The following is a 20,410-nucleotide window of genomic DNA, read 5'->3' on the forward strand; positions in this document are numbered from 1 at the left end:
GGCCTCTGCCTTCCTTAGCAGACACCTGTCTTTCAAAACCGAGACAGGAAGTAAGATGGAATGTGCTTGTGCAATGCAGCCACCAGGCATGGCCAGCACAGGGGCTCGTGCAAGACTGTGTTGTATTAGGCAATATGCTTTGGTTTGAAGCTTCCTGGCTCAGCTTGTTTGAAGCTGGTGCAGAAGCTCAGCCTAAACATCGCAGTCTGGGAGCTCATGCAGTGTAATGGAAAGGTGATTGGGAGGTCTTGAAAGACCTTTCTGTTTAAAGACCTGAAGAGTAGTTTGCGTTTCTGCTTGTTGCCAGACTGGCTCATCTGTTTTTAAGATCGCCTGGATGCTGAGCTGTCTCTGAAACCAGCGCTGGGAATAGGGTGAGGACAGTTTTAAATCTGAGCCAGAGCAGGAGGTTATTTTGCTCTCCATACTGGGTTACACAGTTATATGGTTGCATGTGTATTTCTACTCAGCCAATTTATTGTTTGCTTTCAAAAAGCCTATTCCCACCAAGTACTATTAAAATATTTTGTCACGTATTTGCAATTACTGTGCGCCTTCCTCTGATTTTCTACCTTGATGAAAGCTTGAAGAAAGACGACTAAATTTTCAGTTTCTCATGGGATGAGACAAGAAGGGGAGCGGGATTTACAAGTGTGTGCTTTGTTCTGGGAGGGATTAAATGTGGCTGTCCTTGAAGAAAGTACTTTTTAGCAAGATAATTTTAGCAATAAACTATAGTCAGCTGAAGATCAAAGGCACTATGTGAAGTGCAGAGAGGGAGAGACTGGTACTACTTTAGAAATGAGGATTTTTTTGTGGGTAAATGATATTTTCAGAGCACACACTTTGCTGTGATTCTGATTCAAGCAATGCAGCAATGTAGGTAAATTCTTCCACAGGTCCATCTTTTGCACCTGGTGGTGGAAAACCCCAAAAAGTTTACTTCAGATTGTTTCAGTGGTGTAAAAGCTGAAAAAGATGCTGAGGATTTTGTTTTGCGGTAGAAACAACAAAATGATAAGTGGTGGACCTTTTCCCACTGTAAGGGTAGCCCATGTTCCAGTAATTTGCAAATATGTGTGGATGCCAGGGGAATAGAACTGTTCAAATAGTTTCAGACATCTGCATCTATTTGATAAATAAATATATTATGCTTCTTTAAAATTTATTGGTGTCTCCTAGTGGAATTAGATGAAAAACATACCTGGAAATAATATGGAAAAAAAAATAAATTGAGGTATCAAAATATTTTCTGTTGTAATTTGGAACCACAAATTTTTATATTTAAAATAAAACTAGGGAATTTGTCTTTTTGAGGTTGAATGCAACATTGCTTTTGAAATGGTTTTCTTGGGGTGGTTTTTGTCTTTTCAGAAAAATGAAACTTTTTTGGTCTGACAACAACTTACTAAAAATAAGTGTTACAGGAGAAAAAATATACAAAGAGTGAAAAAATAAAATGTCTCTGCACACCTTGGAAGGTCACACACAGATACATTTTCACAATTGGCTCTGAAGGCAGGCCCTGGATGGGAACTGGGTGGAGTGTTACATTTTGTCCCAGTATGTTTTCACTCATGAACAATTTTAATTTTAAAAAAAGAAGCATTAAAATGTGCATGCTCCCAAAAAAGGTTTATAGACAACATTTCAAATAATTGGTACCTACCTCAATAAATCAATTCTTGAGTCTTCTGAGAATCTTAGGTTTTATACTATGTATAAAAAAGTGTGCCTATATTATATATATTACATATTTTTGTGGAAATGGGAAGAATTTTTAGACAGATTGATGTTATTGTCTGGTGGTTCTCAGAGGCTGAAAGACAGCTTGTCATTTTTGGGGAGACAGTGAACAGCACTGAATAGTTGACTTCTTCAAGTGAACCTTCAGGCTGATGACTCATTTTCTTGCACTAATATGGTTTTGGTAGCTAAAGGTCAAACTGTTGACCTGATCTCCATTTCCCAAGTGGCTTCCTCATTTTTGAAAGAGAGATTTGGATTGCAAGCCTTCTGAATGTCCTGCAGTGGCTGTGCCTCAGTCCTTTGAGAGGAGACACTACACTGTACTAAACCCTTGGTATCCTCTCAAGATCTCCATCCATCTGATCTTCCCTGCACGACCAAAAAGCACCCTGAGGATGGGGAAAAGTTGCTGCATCAGGGAGCTCCTTATCACTGCTGGGCAATCTCCCCAGTGCTCCTGGGAAGGAAAAAAGGGGAGGAAGAACAGAAACAGTTCTGGGTTGTTGTTATTACCCTCCTCAGACTTCCTCACGAGGAAGAGCTTGAGCTTTTGGAGATGAGAGGTGGTGCTGAGGACCATGTAGAAAGGAGGGGGGTGGAGGATGGGCTGGGACATTTGGAGAAGGGATGGGGATAATGATGCACAGAGCAGCCCAGAAGGAAAGAGTGTGCCATGAGAGGTGGAGAGAGGGACTGGGTAGGAGGTGATGAAGGTGCAAATAAACCAGGTATCAAAGCATGTCTGCTTTGGGGTTGGTATTCTCGTTTCTAGCATGTGAGTTGTCATCCTAACAGCCAGCTCTTTGTTTTAAATCCCTGATGATGACTCCACAGACTAAATGCTGCTGCCTGGTATAGTCTTAGTTCCTGAGGACACTGTTATCTGCACAGAAAACCAGCATGCTGCTTTGAACTTGCTCTGTAGTGTCCCATTCCTCCTTTGATCCTTGTCTCCCAGCCGGGGGGAACCATGTCAGCCCTGCAACTCGCAGGTCCTCCAGCAAAGCAACTGGGGCCAGATTTAGCTGCACATGTGAGCTGATGGAAACACTTCTTGGGAGAGAACAGAAGATTTGCTGTTCTGGGTTCTTCAAGGGGTACCCGGTGCTAGGAGTAAACACAAGATTGGCAAAAAGTCTTGTTGCAACTTGCTTTTTAGATATGTGGTCTAACTGTGAATTAAAAAAAAAAAAAAAAAGGCAAGCAGCAGCAATGGTAGTGTTGTCTCTATCAGATTCACAAAATTAACATTTCCTTTGAATCTCCACAAAACAACCCCAGACAAATGCAAGGAAAATCACATCAACAACAACAAAATTTAAAATCCCCCAATCTGGGAACAAATCAGAAAGAAAAATACCTCCAGGGAAAGTAAACTAATAAAATAACCTTCACAAAACCCCTGCCCTCAGCAGTGTTTTAATCCAAAAAAGGGGGCAGAAAAAGGCACGAATTCCCTGAAGTCATGCAAGGCTTTGCTGGTGCCAGTGATTTTATGGGGAGGGCACTTGGCCGTTGCACCGGCGGGCAGGAATATAAAGCCGCAAGACGGATCTCCATCTGCACACAGAGCGCTCCAAATAACCTACAAATGCACCTTGGCTTTGTTTCCCTTCAGCTGCCAGCAGCTCCCGAGCCACCTTTGGAGGTTTTAGCCAGCATCTGCACGGTGGCTTTCTCTGCGGAGTGACGGGCTGGGAAACGTGGTTTTGGGGGGGACGTGGGGGGTGGAAGTCCTCGGAGTGCAGTGCCGGGGCTAGGATTGCAGAGGAAGCTGAGGCCTCCAGCCCTGCACAGGAAGCAATCTTAGAGCAGGCCTTAAATGCCAGATTCCAGGCAGAGTTTAACTAACCACTGACAGCTCTGTAAACAAAGCAGGGACAAAAAGAGAGCAGCTTTCCCTTTTCTGGTAGTCATTTTTGGTTTGGGGGCTGCAGGGGAATTCTGTAATAGTCGGCTTGATGGGATATAAACCGAGGCTGGAAAGGCTTTGTATATGAAGAACTGTAAAGGGGAAAATACTTCATGGACTAAATCATAAAGAAGAAGGTAGGGCACGGGGAAAACGCGCGGATTAAACTACAAAAAAAATATTGCTACTTTTCGTTCTTTGAGCAGGATTTGTACATAGTTTGACTTCCCCTGGGTGGTATTTAAAAGCAGTGGCTTACTTTTCTTGTTTCTCTTTTCGTTTTCTCCCCTCCCTTTTCTCTTTTCCTTTTCTCTTCCTTTTCTTTCTTTTCTCATTTTCTCTTCACTTTCTTTTTTTTTTTTTTTTTTGCATTTCTGAAGCGGGGTGGGAACAGACAGACGGGGAGTAACTTTTGCAGAACTTTTAATTATCTGTACAACTAAGGAAAGTAAGAACTCTCTTGCGCAGTGCTTTTACTGCTTGCGGTGAAAAATTGGAAGCTTGAAGTTAAAAATCCTGCTGAATTGTTGCTTTTGTTAGTGGAAAAGACCTGTGACGTTACAAATAACTGGTCTGCGGCTAGCAGATGTATACAGTCCTTACTTTAAGCATGTTGATTTAATTTTAACTAGGAAACTAAACGCATGGGCTATGTTTATCCTACAAGACGTTTCATTAATCTTGTTTATCTCAACAATACTGAGGAAGTTGAGTTTTTTGATGGAAAAAGAAAATAGTTACAGCGAAGTTAAGACAGCAAAACAAAACTAAAGGGACTCAGCTGGTTAAATGCATCCCTTGCGTTTTCACTCTCATCTAAGTGATCATCTCCCTTTTAGATTTGGACCTTCCCAGAGCTTGGAACGCTTAAACACCCACCATGGATGACTTTGAACGCCGCAGAGAACTCAGGAGGCAAAAGCGTGAGGAAATGCGCCTGGAAGCAGAGAGGTGAGTTACTGTATGTGGAAAATGGTGCTGGTGGCTTGCCTTTGATTAGCAGTGGCTGTGAGAATTTCTGCCTTAAGTTCCAAAGAGTCCTCGTGCTAACGATATGTGCCATAAAATGGCTTTAGCTGATGTTGTGGGAGAGATGAGGGGTGTCTATTGTCTAATTCCCTTAGACTGCTCTAAATGTCTGGCTTCTAGTTATTTTGCTGCGTGGATAAGTGTAAACATCAAAGGTGGAGTATGGCCATGTGAAATCATTGATAGGAAAGCTCATCCTCAGATGCTGAGTGCTGTGCAGAAGGGATTGTGTTTGTCAGATATGATAAATATTGAAGATAAAGTTATAAGAGATGAATTGAAATCTGGAATACACCTGGTATAGCATGTGTGCAGTTGCTGTTGTGTTTCTACTGCCTGTGCCTTTTTATTCATTTACAACCACTTTATGTGGGCAACAAGGGCAGCAGTTGCTATCAGTTGTTACAAGCTTACTTTGGTGAAAAGAGAGCAGATTTTGATGTGGGTATGATGATGTCAATTTATGAAAGAAATACCATGAAAATTCTGGGAATGACATTTCATTAACTAAACCCATTTTACACCTGTACAGTTCTGTTCACTTTAATGAAATTTTGCAGTTTACACTGCTGTAAGTAGGGAGAAAGGCTCCATTTACTTTTGTAATGTCTTCAGTGATAAAAAGATTTGATTTAATTCATTAACACTGTACTGATTTAAAAAAATAAAAGCTAGCTTTAAGCACATTTTGTTCTCATTTTTGTATTTCATTCTGAATAGGGAGTTCATTTTCGTTTCTTTCATTTCCCATGAGCTGACAAAACCATGGTGTTTTGGATTCTGAATACTGTGAAAGAAAAGGTGTTTCCAGAGAAGTTTTAAATGGAAGCCAGCAGAATGCATTACGTTTTGTATGCCCACTTTGAGCTTTTTAATAAGGCTCTGCTACGTCAGCAATTGTCTGATGGAAGTCAATGACACTTGGGGGGGAATCCCTGAAGATGAGATGCAATAACTGCCTTTCTTCCCAAAGGAAGGGCTGCTGTGCAGTGCTGGGGATGTGAGCTCTCATCAGGCTATATGCTGAACCCTCGAGCTCTGGAAAGCAGCAGTGCTGCCAGCAGATAAATAAACTCCTGTGGAGCGTGGTGGCCAAAGGGAAACGAGGCAGGAGCCTCCCTTTGCGCATCGCCGGGCTGGTGACCTCCCCAAAAGGCAGGGCAGCAAATGTGCTGAGGCACTAAGCTGCCCCCTTGTCCCAGAAAGTTTTCCCCTGGGCCTGGGGCAGTGTGTGTGTGTGTTGGGCAGCATGGGAGGGACTGCAGAGCCCATAAACGTGTGGTACAGCCCACGATGTTTATGTACTTGTAGTGCACTTCTGCTTTAAGCAAAGCTGCTTAAGGAAAGGCCGAGACCTTAGGGTTTGTTGGGAAGAGAGGCCTGGGGTGGTCTGTGGAGGATGTTGGGGATTGTAGTTTGGGAGGCATTTTTCTACAGAAAAAATGCCACTTGGCTTCTCTTTGAAGACCTCCAGGCACTTGTGAGTGGGCAGAGGCTGTGGGGTGACCTGGGCTTCAGCCATGTGGTGTGGCTGGTTTGGGCAGGCAGGGACAGCCCCAGGGGTTGGGGGCAGTGGGCTCTGCCCTTGCCATCAGTGGAGTGGAAATCCAGGGTGTCAGGTGTATCCCATCCCTGCTAATGGGAAGTGGTTTTGCCATGTCTGGGGTGCTTTGTTGGGGTTTAGTGTGGTGCCTTCATGGAGGAGGGTAGCTTGGTGGAAGCCTGGCCAGAGGAGAAGGGTTTGGGCCTGTGTCCCTCTTTCTCCCTAATCACTGCAGATGTGCTCCATGCTCTTTCCCACACATTTGAAGGCTTTCAGCAATAAATTGCTGTACTCCCTTTGCTGCTGCCAACTTCAAGCATTCAAGTACAATGAGTCAGACCCCTTAAAAGTCACAAGACTGCTTTAAAAATCTCAGGATCTTAAAAATAATTTAGTCTGGCCTTTTTATTTTTGGTTTGCCTTAACAATAACAGAGCCTGATTCTCAAGTTCAGATGTGACTCCGGGAGATGGGACCTCCCAAATCCTGCCCCAGCACGGACAACATGGGGCAGGAGCTGAGCTGAGTGTCTGCCCCCATTGCAGTGCTCACACAGAGGGAAGGGCAGCAGCACTGGGGCAGTTACTAACAAATAAATATGTGATGCTGCATTGGTTTTGGCGAATTCTGACTTTTAGGGATTTGGGGATCATCTTCACCTTTAATAATACGACTACAACATGTTCACATGTCATAAGCTATAGAAATCTGCTTGCCAGACTTGCCCCTGAACACTTTCAGGTGTTTTATGACGTGGATTGTGCAGTCCTAAAGCACAGCATGGAGGTTGGAAATGCTCCTCCATAAGTTCTGAGCACAGGCCATTTCCCTGCGCCCCCCCATCAGTGGACTGTAGCCTTGCTGTGGGGAATCCACCACTGGTTGCAAGCATTTCTGCTGGCAGATGCAGAGATGGATAACCATGTAGGCTGTAACATGTATGCCAGGTCTCCCATATACTGTTTAGGCTTCTTTGAGTAGAACAGTAAACCCAGAAATGCAAGCAGCCATATCCATCAGCAGGGCTTGTCACTCAGCCAGTTGAAGTGACGCATTTTGCTATTTCCTGGGATAAAAGTACATGGGAAGCCTGTCTGTCTAGCCTGATGCCTGTGCCCAGGAAAGACTGAGGGGTGAAAATGCAGCAGCATGGACTCATGCCCAAGAGGGAGTGACTTGATGTTATCATGCCTTCATGAGGGGCTGGAGGTCGTGTTAGGATGGGTGAGGGTACGTGTGCTGTCAGAATCCTAAGTGTCTGTGATGCTGGAGCCCCTGATGTCCAGCTATTTAATCTTTGGAGCAGCTTAGTGTAAGTTCAGTCCTTGAAGTCTGGTGTTAGGCTTTGTGTTCTGGGTTTTTTTTTCCATTAGGAATCTGTTGGAAATGATACTTTGTTGTGCTGTGTAGACCTGGAATTCCAGGTTTATATGCTTGGGACTGATCTTGAGAGGAGAACTCGTTTTGTATTTTGAAGACCAACATTGCATTTCACCCCTGGTATGTGCTGTGGCTAGTCGTTCATGCTGTGGCAACTCAGGTAAAAATTGACACCAACTCAGAAACAAAGTGGATTTTCTTGCATTTTAAGTTTTTATAATTTCAAGGTATTCCAGATGTTCTGGATTCCCCACACAGGCTCACTGCGCCCACCCACAAATTTTGTTCAGCCAGAGGTTTGGGGTTTTTTTTATATTTATGTTTGTCTGGATCTCTGGAGGCCTGTCAACGTGTTTGGAGCAGCACTGCAGACCTGTCTAGGGGGCATGTTTCCAACAGCAGAGGGACTTTGTTCAGCTTTCTCCCAGGCTGTCAGATTTATTGCACGTGCTCAGCCTGGCGGCGACCCAGCAGCTCGGGTATCTCAGGGAGGAAGGAGACTTTTCAGGCACAGGCTGGGAAACCCAGGACAAAGTATGGCAATGTTAACTTGTGCCCATCTGGCAGCATTCTGCATCTGGTTTGTGCTGGTCAGGTGTGAGGGCAGGGAAAAAAGGAGCCTTCAGCCACTGGGGTGATGGGACGTGCTACATCTTTAGCTGCTCTGTGGCAAAGCCAAGGCTTTGTCCTGCTCCCCAGGGGCAGAGGGAGTCCTGTGGTGTTATAAAGCCCTGAGGTACCAGTCTGGAGCTGGCTGAAGTCAGTGGGAAGCTTTCCACTGTTTTCAGTGGCCTTTGGATTAAGCCCTACCTGAGTTATTCCAGCCAGTTGATTTATGAGGCAGTGGCAGCCCTGAAGGAGCTGGATGAACTCTTTGCCTTCCCAGCCACAGGGTACATGCTGTGCTGGAGTGTCAGGGCTGTCACAGAAATGGGCTGCACTTAACTGACAGGAAGAAGAATCCCATGTGTAATTGGAGCACAGGGGATTGACTTCTTTCAGCAAGGGAAAAAACAAATACCACCTGCTGCTTTGTGCTTCTTCCTAGGCAGTAAAAGATGTTCTCTTGAACAAAACCATCGGGTTTTGTCATTTTGATGTTGTAACTGACACTGGAAGAATTTAGCCTGGGGCTGGGTAGAGTATGTGTGTGTCTGGAGGAGTGGTGCTTTCGGAGTAGCTCGCTGGTACACTTCAGTCTGCTGCAGCTGCACTAAAAAATCGAGGTGAAATACTTCTTGAAGTGACAATGGACCTACTTCCTTGACTCCAGCATAACTGAGAGCAAAAATAAGTCCCTTGAACTCTAAAGAGTATTTCTCAGGTTAATCTATTTAGCACTTAAGACTCAATTTTACAAGTGGCTGACTTGCCATTGTACCAGCAATGAATTTTCACCTCTGCTTTGTGGTTTTCTGTTTGTTTGTTTGTTTGTTTTTAATTATGCTAGGAAGCCGATCCAGTTTGCTCCATTGCCATATCATCACTGCTGCAGACTTCAGGAATGTCTTGGGGTCATTGTCAGGCTGGCCTCCATTTAGCTGAAGCTTAACTTTGAATCTGAACCACGGTTTTGCCCTGCATCATGCTCTACCCTAAGGGATTGCAGATCATTACATGGGGAAGGAGAGATGTTGGTCATCCTGTTGTGAAAATATGGCAAAGAGAAGGGGTTATCTAGCATCAAATCACTGAAAAGGCTCTCTAAAGCCACCAGACTACTTTGTAGGCTGTGTAGGGTCTCCTGACAGGGGCCACAGCTGTCCTGACTAAAGGACTCATCCTTTTGCAGACCAATAGATATTACTAAATTCACCCTAAAAAAGGGTATGTGAGTAGGTCATAGAGAAAAACACTGCCATAAAGCTGTATGGTTCCTGACAGCATTAATTTCTAAAGGCAGTAGTTAAAGATTTCTTTATTTTTTGAAAAAAAGATCCAGCAGCTCAATCACAAACTCCTTCCAGTCTGTCATTTACTCAGTTTTATAAAGCAGTGCGATTCATGTTCATGGATGTAGGTTGGGGAATGCTCATAGGAATAACCCAGCTTGCAGGTCAGGGATGGCAGCAGCCTGCAGAAGGCTAAAAGTCTCCTGGGGTAGTAAACTGTTTAATGCAACTTCTGCTAAAGCAAGACACGTGGTTAATCCCAAAAATTACCATACGACTGAAAAAGAACTCATGTGAATTTCAGTCCGGATCCGTGAAGGTGTGTAGAGAACCAGAAAGACATTTAACATGCTTTTTACTGTTCCTGTTGAGCCTGTTGTAGCTCTGATAAGCATACAGAGGACTGATTCACCAAGTGAAGAAGGTACAACCAGCAGGGTACATCTTTGCAGGACAATGAGAAGCATGTTTTTTATTTTCTGGAGAGGTTAAGACTGGACACATTTGTTTCCATAGCATCTTAATGCTTCTGGAGAGCAAGGAAGTGTCATCTTTGCCAGCTATAGAAAGAAAAAAATTTCCTTCTCCTGTCCAGGACAGTGAGGGTAAGTGTGTGTCCATGTTAGATCAACACTGAATGACCACAAAAGACTTTTGAAGCTGTTTTTCATTCCTGAAGTGGAGTTATCCCTGGTATGGGGTGTACATTAGTGAGAAACATTAAACAGTGTTGAGAGTTTAGGAATTACACAAAATGGTTCCTTCCTGGCTTCCTTTTTCTTGAAACACTAGGACTTGCCTTTTTTTCTTGTTCTCAAGCATCTGGTTATGTTTTTATTAAGAGTTTTTACAGACTATGCTTCAATCCAGGTTTGTGTTGAGGAGAGGAGAATGTGATCTTAATACAAGTTTTCGATGAGTGCACGTTTGAACACAAGAGAAGCTGGCTGCATAGGTGTTCCATGTCATTTCCCAATGTTCATGTTCTATTTCAGAACTGTAACAAAGTTAAGCCTCTGTCCTCTTAAGAGCTGTGCTCTTGTCTGTTCCAAGCCTCTTTTGCTACTAGAATACAACCTACGTGGTTTTCTGTCTCCACGAACTTCATATATCCTGAAGTTGCAAATACTTGGAGGATTTCTGTTTGTCTTTCTGTAAAATACTCACATTTTGGTGCAGCTGAGACATGACATCTTCTGCCCAGGAGTTAAATATTAAGACATGGAATAAATAAGATTAGAGATGCGTGAGAGTTGAGAACAAATTGAAGCAGAGCGCTCCAGCTGTTAACCTGTCTTCACAGCTGCCTGGAATTCCAGGACTGACAGGACATATTTGGATTGTTGCGGTGGGTTTGGCCCTTCACACTGCATCTCTGCTGTGCAGTTCTTGGAGTTCATTCTTAACCCAGGCAGAAAAGCATGACCCAGTGGCTCGTTAAAACCTTTTCTGCTGTAGTCACTCTCACGTGAGAGTGGATCCTAAACAAATCTTTGCTATTGTAGCACTTCAAATACCCTGGAGGAAATAACCAAACATATGGAAAGCTCAGTAGAATTTAGCGGCTAATTTTTGTGTTTTTCAGATTATATTTTGTTTAAAGCTGTTATGGAGAAATGTTTCATAAAAGCAGCTTTGTTTTTCCAAAGAGTTAGACATACAGAATATAAACTTCATTGAGCTAAACACACTGCAAGTCCTAAGCAGACAACAAAATCAGCTCCTTAGTATTTCATATGATAATCCAGATGTATGTCAAGATCATTCTGTAACCGGTTACTACGTGTACTGTACCAGCCAAGCTTTTAGGAGGACACCTCCAATCTAGCAGCCAGACAGCTGGCAAAATGCCCCATCTTTCACCTCTTGGAAACACCAAGGAATTTTGGAAATTCTTGTGTGAAAAGAGACCCCTCCAATCCTATAACCAGGTAACCCATGTGCTGTCAAAGGGAAATCTGCCCTTTGTTTCTTTTGTTTGTAAATTTTTAGCTTTAACTGGACCAATGTCCTTCATGAACTGGATTTTATTTAAATATTTAATAAATATGGGCATGGAGGCACAGCTTTTGGTGCTTATTATTGATAATTCTGACAAGCATGCCTGCTCTAAAGAGTACCTTGTAAGGAGCAATAAAACATGATACTTTATCATGATTTTCAGAATTAGACCAAAACATAGGTACTGCACGAAGAAAGTCGTGAGTCTGTAAAAAGGTAGCTGCTACAGTACAAATAAGTGTCAATGGCTTTCCTGCCATGGTGATGTTGAAAAATTGCATCTCTCTAGTGTCTTAGATGCAAATTGGCAGTATGCAGTCTGTTAAGCCAGGGCAGACTGCAGCGCTCTTCCATCTCTGTCACTGCACCTCCAAACAGTGTAAGTCGTATCTGCCACCAGAATTTTCTCATACAAAAGACTTCAGATACCCGAAATGTAAAAAAGCTGCCTTAAGTGAACCTAAGGTTGTGAAGGTACAGAGCCTTGAAACTTCCTGTACCATCCACAGCAGGGCACGTAGCTTATCTTCTGCTAACTCCTTATGGTAGAGACCCAAGGCACTGTTCTAAACTGACTCCAAAAGGTTCCGTTCTTGATCCCTGGTCTACTTTTGTCAGACTCTTAGGCAGGGAAATCCCTATATTTCTTCCTAGACAATAAGTATGTAACTGAGCTCTCAGCTGCTTAGTCATTTTCCATGTGCCCAATATCCACAGCTAGTGCAAGAGGTGGAGTTAATTTAATTCATTGTATAAAGCATTCTCATGCCATCACGTATACCTCATCACACAAATGCATGTGCTTACAAATGAGTTGGCTGAAAAATCTACATTAACCCTTCTTTTGATTAAATAAGGCCTCATATTTACTAGTGATGCTCAGCAACAAATTTCATGTAGTTTGAAGAAAAGCAAAAGGAATACTATGTTGTTCCCATACAAAAGAAGAAGCTGATGATTGAATATTCCGTGTCTTAGGAAAAGTTTTAAAGAATACCCTTCAGGCAAATATGTTTGATAAATTTACCTGCAGTAACATATTCTGTATGCTGCATATGTATGTTGCAAGGGTCTGGACAGAAGAAGACCTAAAGGCAGCCTCTAAAACTGCAAATTCACAGACTTGCAGTGGCATCTCTTAGTTGTTACATTTAAATGCCTTCTTTTAAGACAACAAGAACATTGTTGAGCTTGTTGCTTAATTATGTTACTAGTCTTCAGGGCATTCTGATCTCAGAATGGTAGAAGTTATTAGACATGAGAGAAATTGCAGTTATTGCCCAGCTGTAAGACTCTCTAAGGAGTGACATGAAAATAAATTTAGCCAGTGTGTTTCTAGGAGCATGTGCTTCTCAGTGTGAGTTTGCATTTTATTAACGTCTTTATGATCTAATATCTGAAATTAAACCAGACAATCAGAAGATGAGATTTCCCTTCAAAAAGCTGAGGCCAGTTGGTTTGCAGGGATAATAGATTAAACGAAATCAAATGCTAACAAGTTTTACACACGAATAAGCAGAGCTGTGTAAACACTTTCAGATTGCTGGCAGCCTGGGCAAAGCCATCCCTTCACAGCTCAGTTCAAAGAACCACAGAGGAAAAATGCGATCTGCAAATGAAACTCCAAATTGATTTCAACTTGCAGAAGCATCCCATTTGGTCAATTAGCTTCTGCATTTTTGGCTTTGTGCCTTTAAACAAGTTTTTAATCACTGAAGATAAATGTTTATAAATGGCTTTATTTCTCTCATCGCAACCTACTTATTAGCTCGTGCTAAACAAGGAAAATCCCTCTTGCCAGCAGATTGTCCTTGTGTGATCAAGGTCTTTCATAGCATGAAGGAAGTCATCAGGTGGCTGTGCTTCTTGGGCAAATTAACTCATCAGCACACAGCTCAAGAAATATTCCTGGCCAGAAATAAGGTCAGTGGGCAACTACACCTTAGGAAAGAAGTCTAGTGACAGCTGACATGCAGCCTGACCAGAGGGTCAGGTCAACACCAGTGATAGAGCTACAGATTGGAAGGAGCAGTGGTTGTGTTGGTGTTGCAGCTGAGCCCTTCTCTTCCTGGGGAGCAGTGAGGATGGTGGGAAGTGGAAAAGTAAGCAGGATACATTTCCTTTTGTTTATTGGAAAGTATAAACCAGTGGGTAGTGTATGTGACAGTTGAAGGTTAGCTTCATCTTGGCTGACATTTAGGAAATATAAATAGATGGTGTTTTGCTCCTCTTTATGTCAAAACTTGTTGGTTGGTCCCAATAAACTTGCTTGTTGATAGTCTTGAGTAAAAGGCCAGCAAGTTTGTCATGCTGATGTAGAAAATCAAGGGAAGGCTGCAACTCAACAGCAAGTTGTGACTGTCTTTTGGTTTGGGATTTTGTTTTTTGGGGGTTTTTTTCTCTGACATTTTCTGAAAACATGCCTCAGTTTCCTTTAAGGTAGCTGGTGACCCATTTTCAATGCAGACATAATTTAAGCAAACAGCAAGGACTGCTCTAGCAAGGGTTATCCTCTAGGTGGACTGTGTTCTTGTGCTGAGACCAGAAGAGATGCTCTAAACTGGTACCCAAAAGCAGGGTTTCTTCAAAGGTTTGGTTAAGTTACTTCTCCATACCACTACTTCCCTCTTCCACCAGACTGAGACAACATTTTGGTGTATGGATTGATTGAATTGAGCAAGTTCTCCCTTCTTAGAGAGCCCTCTTTGGATGATCTAAGCCTGATGCATACATATCATGGTGAATTTTTAAGCCAATTAAATGCGCACAGTGGAAAGAAACCAAATTACCATGACTCAATTTACTGCTTGTCAGCTGAGCCTCTTGCAGGTCAGGTCTTTTTGTGAAACAGCATGGGAAGGTAAGCCCAGTCACATTTGGACTGGGAGGTTTGCACAGATTTAATGCACTTGGTTTTGAACCAGGTTTGAGGTAATTTTCTACTATTTCTGTGCACAAGCAATGACTCTGTAATGCACTTCTAAAGTTGCTGCAGAGGTGACTGAGAACATACACAGTTATGTGTTCACAAGACATACAGCTTCCTACCACAACACAGGTTCCTATGTGTAATAGCTTAATTTGGAGAAATATATCTTTTGGGGTTGGGAAGACGTTTTTGAGCAGAATTCCAATGAACAGACAGTGTTAACAGAAGCAAGCTGGTTTCATTTATAATGCTGTCAGCCCTCTAGTGATAGGGAGAAGATCAGATACTCAGTGTCTCAGTCCTGGGAATTTCTGAAAGGCAGTGTTATAATTATAGTGGTGAGAAAGATATATAGGGCTGAAGTTGGCTCCAGAGCAGAATGCTTACTTAATAGAAAGAATAAAACTTGTTCCATCTGTGTTTTTTAGGAGACAAAAGAAATAAGTTTGTATAAATGGCTTTCAATGAAATGGACCTTTTGTGGGGGGGGGGGGGGGAAACAACAACAAACTTCATAAATTTGTTTTTGATCTTCACCTGAATTTCAAAACTGTTAATCAAAACATAGCCATCAGATTTTCACAGAAATGAACCACCACAAAAGGTGGCCTCTTTTCCTCCCACTTAGTGCAAACCATTTCCTCAGCCGACCGGAGCACAGCAGAGACTGGAGAGGAAAGCCCTTTTCATGATCCATCTGCAGAAGGTTTTTTTTGTCCTTGCACCTCCTCATGAGATGGTTATACCATTGTATTGGCATGTCACATCATGCCATCCCTCGAGATGAAGTCCTCAACCTCCAGTCTGTTCTCTCCCTTTTTCCCATGTAGAAAACATTTGACTGGTTAGAAATGAAAAAAAAATTCAGGAATAGGATAACTGTAGTTTCTTAAAAATAGGGCTTTTTTTCCTAGCCTGTAATCCCCAAGCTGAACAGTCCTCACAGCTTTTGCAAGTTCATTTTCAGCCTACACAAAATGACAAGCTTGTTCTGGGCACTGTTGCTCGGATCATTCCCGAGATTCTCCAGCAGCTACTACTTCAGTGTCTTAATAAGGCAGTACCATAGCTGGGAAAGACAAGGAGATGGATTCTCTAAACACTGGCTACACATGGATACCTTTTATGGTCCAGCTTGCACAGTGGGGTATTCCTCTGAAGGTCAGAGTCACGGATAACAAAGTGCTTCCCACTGCAGCTTATTTTTTGAGTGCAGGCATCATGTGTCTGGTGCCACATATCCAGGCTGTTCTGAGAAGAAGAAAGAAATATTTGGGTAGGGAAATGTAGAAAGAAGGGAAAAAAGCAGGGCCTGAAATTCTGTGTATTTTGCATTGCTGCTATTGCTGCACTCACTGGGGCTGCAGGATGTATTTGTGACTGTCATGTGGAGAATGTGTGTGTGTGCTGATATTCCACAAAAAAATGTCCCTAAGAACCTCCTCTGTAGGATTTCAGGGATCAGGTCATCCCACAGCAATACCAAGGGCAAATTTTCATGTCATGGCCATGAATTTGGCTCTTCATCCTCCCAGCAAAAGGAGATAGAGTGCTAATGACCTTTTCAAACCAGTGAGTTATGATAGCTGGAGGGTTTGTCTGTGCTGGAATGCCACAAGATGAATTTGTTTAAGGAAAAGGTTTAATTCCGCCCCCCTTCCCCTTCTCTCTTGTACAAGCTAGAGAGTCTTTTCCCTCATTAGCATGTAATCATCTTAGACTGGAGGGTTGAGTAAGTTCCTTCAGGGCTATAGTCTCATTTCTCACCCAAATTTTTGATGTAATGGATGAGTCATTTCAATATTCTAACGAGAAGGAATATATTGGTGATTAAGTTAATATAAGAAAACTTCCTACTAAGTAATGAAAATATCATCATGTTTTTCAGGCCTGAATATAAGTGCAGGATACACATAAATTGAATGAAGAAAATATATCTTCAAGGCAAACCTGAAATGTTCAGGCAAATTCAATGGACCTGTAATCTAATTTTTCGTTTACTGATTGTTATCAGATGGACTAATACAGTACCTAATAAACTCTGCCGATAATGAAAGACTTCAACTGTGTCACCAGCTCTGACACTGTTTGAGTAAAGAGAAGTGCTCGAAGGTGTTGTTTTGGTGACTCATATCTTGAAAGTCTAACTTTCTTCATCTGTTTCCCTGTTGCTTTGCTGGCTCCATCCTGATTTCACCTATCGTGCTCACATCATACTCACAATGAGATCCTGATGCACTGCGTTTGATATCATTATAGGTCTTGCATGCTTGTGGTTATGCTGACTTTGGAGGAAATGTGACTTCTCAGTCTATTGGCTGCGTGGTTTTGCTGGATATAATATCTTGCTTTGAGGAGATAAAGGCATAAATGCACAGAAGTGGAGCAAAGACCACAAAACATGCAGTTTAGTTGATGAAAGCTTTTAAACTCCTATCCTTGCTTGAAGATAACAGAAGAATTCTGAAATTCAAGCAGATATCAATGAAATATGTTTTAAAGCAGGGTAGACCTAGGAGGAAAGGGTTGGCTGCCAGTTAAACTCAGGAGACCCATTTAACAGGCCATGTCAAAAAGTCAAAGCTATTCCACGGGAAGGTGTGTTCTGTGTTTCAAGGCTTGCCCTCGTTTCAGTCTGAATCCTGTTTTCGGTGGTTGTGCACGTTTAGGAATTACTCTGGATTTGAGGGATTGGTATAACTGAGAGCAGAGATCATCTGTCCTGTCCTCATTATACTGCTGGAAGAAATTCTGGTAAGATGTCTTGGTGACTAGGAATGACTTTTCCGTCACCAACCCATCTTCATTTATTTATTGGTTGTTCTTCCCTCAATTCGGGCTGTACCCTGTCATCAGTTTTTAAGCCAAATTCTTTATGGAAGTCAATAGGGAGTCCTGCGCAAAGGGAAATGACATAATGTTGCCCTTTAGTCCTACCTACAGAGAAGCAGACTCGGGAAACATACACATTTTCCTAATTACCAAGCACTGAATTTACAGCATGTGTTCATTTTCTATCGACATCCGGCAGCTACCCAACATATTGTAAATTCGACGGTTTGTATTCCAGACAATTGTTTTTAATAAAAATATTCTGGATGTTGTCTTTATTTGGCTTGCATGTGGTAAATGTTGAGGTCTTCAGTCCTCTGAGGTAAAGAATGTGCCATTTTAATGGGCAACATGGAGTGTTCTTAGCTAAAAATATTTCCTTGTCCCACTGGAGTGCGTGATTTTGTAGGCTGCCACCTTTCCACCTTTTACACAACCAGAAATTGCATTTTGCTGGAGATGTGTGTCTCTGTAGTTTTAAAAACACTTTTTTTTTTAGGAAAGATGCTTCTGTAAATGTAAGCTATTATCACGTGAACTGTCACCTTTTACAAGGAAAGGGTTTCTGTGTTCATGGCCTACGTCTGTGGTGCCTTCACGTTGTTCTTCTGCAGCACAGGATAAACAGAGTTGCAGAATGGGTTTAAAATTAAGACTTTCCTAATAGAACAACCTCTTTGCTAGTTAGAATTCAGACTCTTTAAAGCTTAAATTTTAAATTAGATGAAGTAAGGATGTAAGCATAAAGAAATCTGGCCAGAGCAGACTGCTTGAAAGGTAGCTGAAAGTGATTCCTTCTGTTGGGAAAAGTAATGCCATTTTTACTGTTTTTATTCCTTCTTTAAGCACTGTGGTGCCTCTCATGATGAAAGCTGATTTGTACATCTCCATAACCAGGGCATCTGGCATCTTGTCAATTATTTACTAAATGTATATATCCCTGCATCATCCTTTTAGCAGGGTAGTGTTTCCAAATCAGGAGTGATGAGGGACTCGGCCACAAACTTATCAGAGGGGATATATTAATGCTTTTTGCTTGCCTCTTTGCTTATCAGATCTTCTCCAGGCTGCAGAATTTGGAGAATGATGTGCAAATCATCCAGGCCCACAGTTTTTAGCACCATCACTTTGGTACAGGCCACTTTTAGAAGGAGAAGCCATGAAAAGCAGCCTTAGTCATAGGCTTCAGGAATCCTTCTCCATAAGTTTTAAGGTCTTTGGAGGTTGGCCCATCTCTTACATTTAATAAGAGCTCTGGGCATGTTTTATTGCAGGGAAAATTGTACGTGGAGCCATTGCTTATCTCTGCCACTCACTGTCGACTCCTGGATGTTGATAGGGAGATATTGCAGTGTGTCTGCTGATGACTTCTCCTGGCAAGGGAGGGTGATAAGGTGGACAGCCTGATAATGCTGGACTTCTTGGCTGTTGGTTGGCTGGAACTGAGATGGCATGAGGTGATTTGCATAGGCTACAGGGCTTTTATGGAGCAGCTGTGTTCTTAAGACGTGTTTTTGGAAGCTGGAGTAACAGGGGTAACAAGGGCTAACACCTCCTTGTAACCCCTTTCCTCTGGATTTTGTGGGATTTAATCTCTACAGATTTTGTTTGAGGCGACTGAAGAGTCTTTCAAATGCCTGTGCAAGCTTTAGAGTCACATCTTGAATGGTCAGTGGATAGGGCACTTTAATGTTGCTGAGCATCTGTGTGAGAGGAGGACGTGGAAGACATCTGGAGACTTGTTCTGTCCAAAACTAACAAACATGATGCTGAATTTTTGGGAAAGAAATCAGAAAATAGGGCAGGAGCAATACCAGACCCTTTGACTGAAGGTATTCTTCTGCCATTTGTGAACTGGATTCATCATCTGGGATAACAGCTATGGCCATATCAGATTAGTATTTTTTCTGTGGTTTTGTCTTCCTCTTTTCTTTTTTTTTCTTTTTTAAATTTTGCTTAAGCCAGAACCACGACCCTGTTTCTTGTAAATGTGCCTTTGTCATCATGGGTTTAGACTGTCATAACACATTTTACCTCAAGCTCCATCTTTAATCACTTAGTGGCAGACCTGGGAATAGAAGCCATGTCTCAGCCACAGGACCACATCGTCTCTGCAAGGCAGAGAACAGCTGGGAGCTTTCTTACAGAACAGCCTGCTCTGCAGTTTGCTTGCAAGCTGTACTCTGGGTCTCTCATAGACTGGGGCAAATGCAACTTCACCTTGTAACAAAGAGCAGTCTGAGTCTCAAAAGACACAGAACTGCCTGCAACCATGTTTAGGCAGAAGAGGGGAATGTGGCAGCTGAGGCTGTGCATTCAGGGAATGTTGGGAACAGATAATAAATTAAGACTTTTAGGGGTGAAAAAAAGAGGTTGTTTATGTAACCCAACTCTATTTGTTAGACTTCCTCCTCCCTAGCCTCATTCCCCATTATTTATCAATTAAATATGCCGAGAGAAGTGAGCTGCTGACCACAGAACTGAGGGGGGGGGAGGGTGGGGTAGTAGTTGTTATCCTGTTCCAAAAGCTATAATATGGATACCAGAAAGAATGAGAGTCAGATGTAGATGATGCTGTTGAGTTGCCATTGGTAGAACAGAATGTACTGTACTCCCCAGCTATGGTTGTTGCTGTGTCTAAAACCATGCACTATGAGTGAAATGCGGATGTCAGTCTGTAGCACTTGTGTGGTTTATAGGCTCCTCATTACGTTGCTAAACTGTGTGCAAAGATTAAACTACCATTAAAATTCCGTGTCTCAAACCAGCTTATTTTGCTGCTCAGACTTTCCTCTGCATCCACTGAGAGCTGCATGCAAGTGAAGAGAGTCTTATCATTCAGGCACTCCAAGGTGCCTGTTTGCCATTCCTACTGACAGCAAAGTTCTGATTGACTTCATTACAAAAACTGGATGAAATGCTTGTAGGCTTGGTTTTCATGAAAACATGGATGGGTGATGGGGAGCTAGGAAAGAGTGCTGAAAACTGGGAATGCTTATCCCAAACCCTTTTTCATATACAGAATTGAAGGGGAGGGGGACAAATTCTACATTTCCTGCAAGGTGACAATGAGCGGCTCTGGTTTTCTCCAGATGGAGAACATTCTCTGAAGATTGCTCCATTAAGGAATAAGGGTAGAGGCC

At 42.5% G+C, this 20,410-nt stretch overlaps 1 protein-coding gene across 7 annotated transcripts in view; it reads left to right on the top strand.

Moving 5' to 3' along the window:
• The window catches only part of CALD1 (caldesmon 1), a 177,314-nt gene that overhangs the window by 86,520 nt on the left and 70,384 nt on the right, over positions 1-20,410 (top strand). For 5 of the 7 annotated variants that reach the window (XM_042050136.1, XM_042050138.1, XM_042050140.1 and 2 more), the window contains one exon: positions 4,501-4,612. In XM_042050136.1, the coding sequence (XP_041906070.1) occupies positions 4,542-4,612 (71 nt within the window). In that variant the 5' untranslated portion in view covers positions 4,501-4,541. Of the gene's footprint in view, positions 1-3,323; positions 3,799-4,084; positions 4,110-4,500; positions 4,613-20,410 lie in introns of those variants that run through there. The other 2 variants (XM_042050137.1, XM_042050139.1) reach the window with 2 other exon arrangements.

Source organism: Corvus kubaryi, unplaced genomic scaffold (genome assembly GCF_017639235.1).
Source record: "Corvus kubaryi isolate FWS band 111438036 unplaced genomic scaffold, C.kubaryi_AGA036_p1.0 72, whole genome shotgun sequence".
Lineage (NCBI taxonomy): Eukaryota > Metazoa > Chordata > Aves > Passeriformes > Corvidae > Corvus > Corvus kubaryi.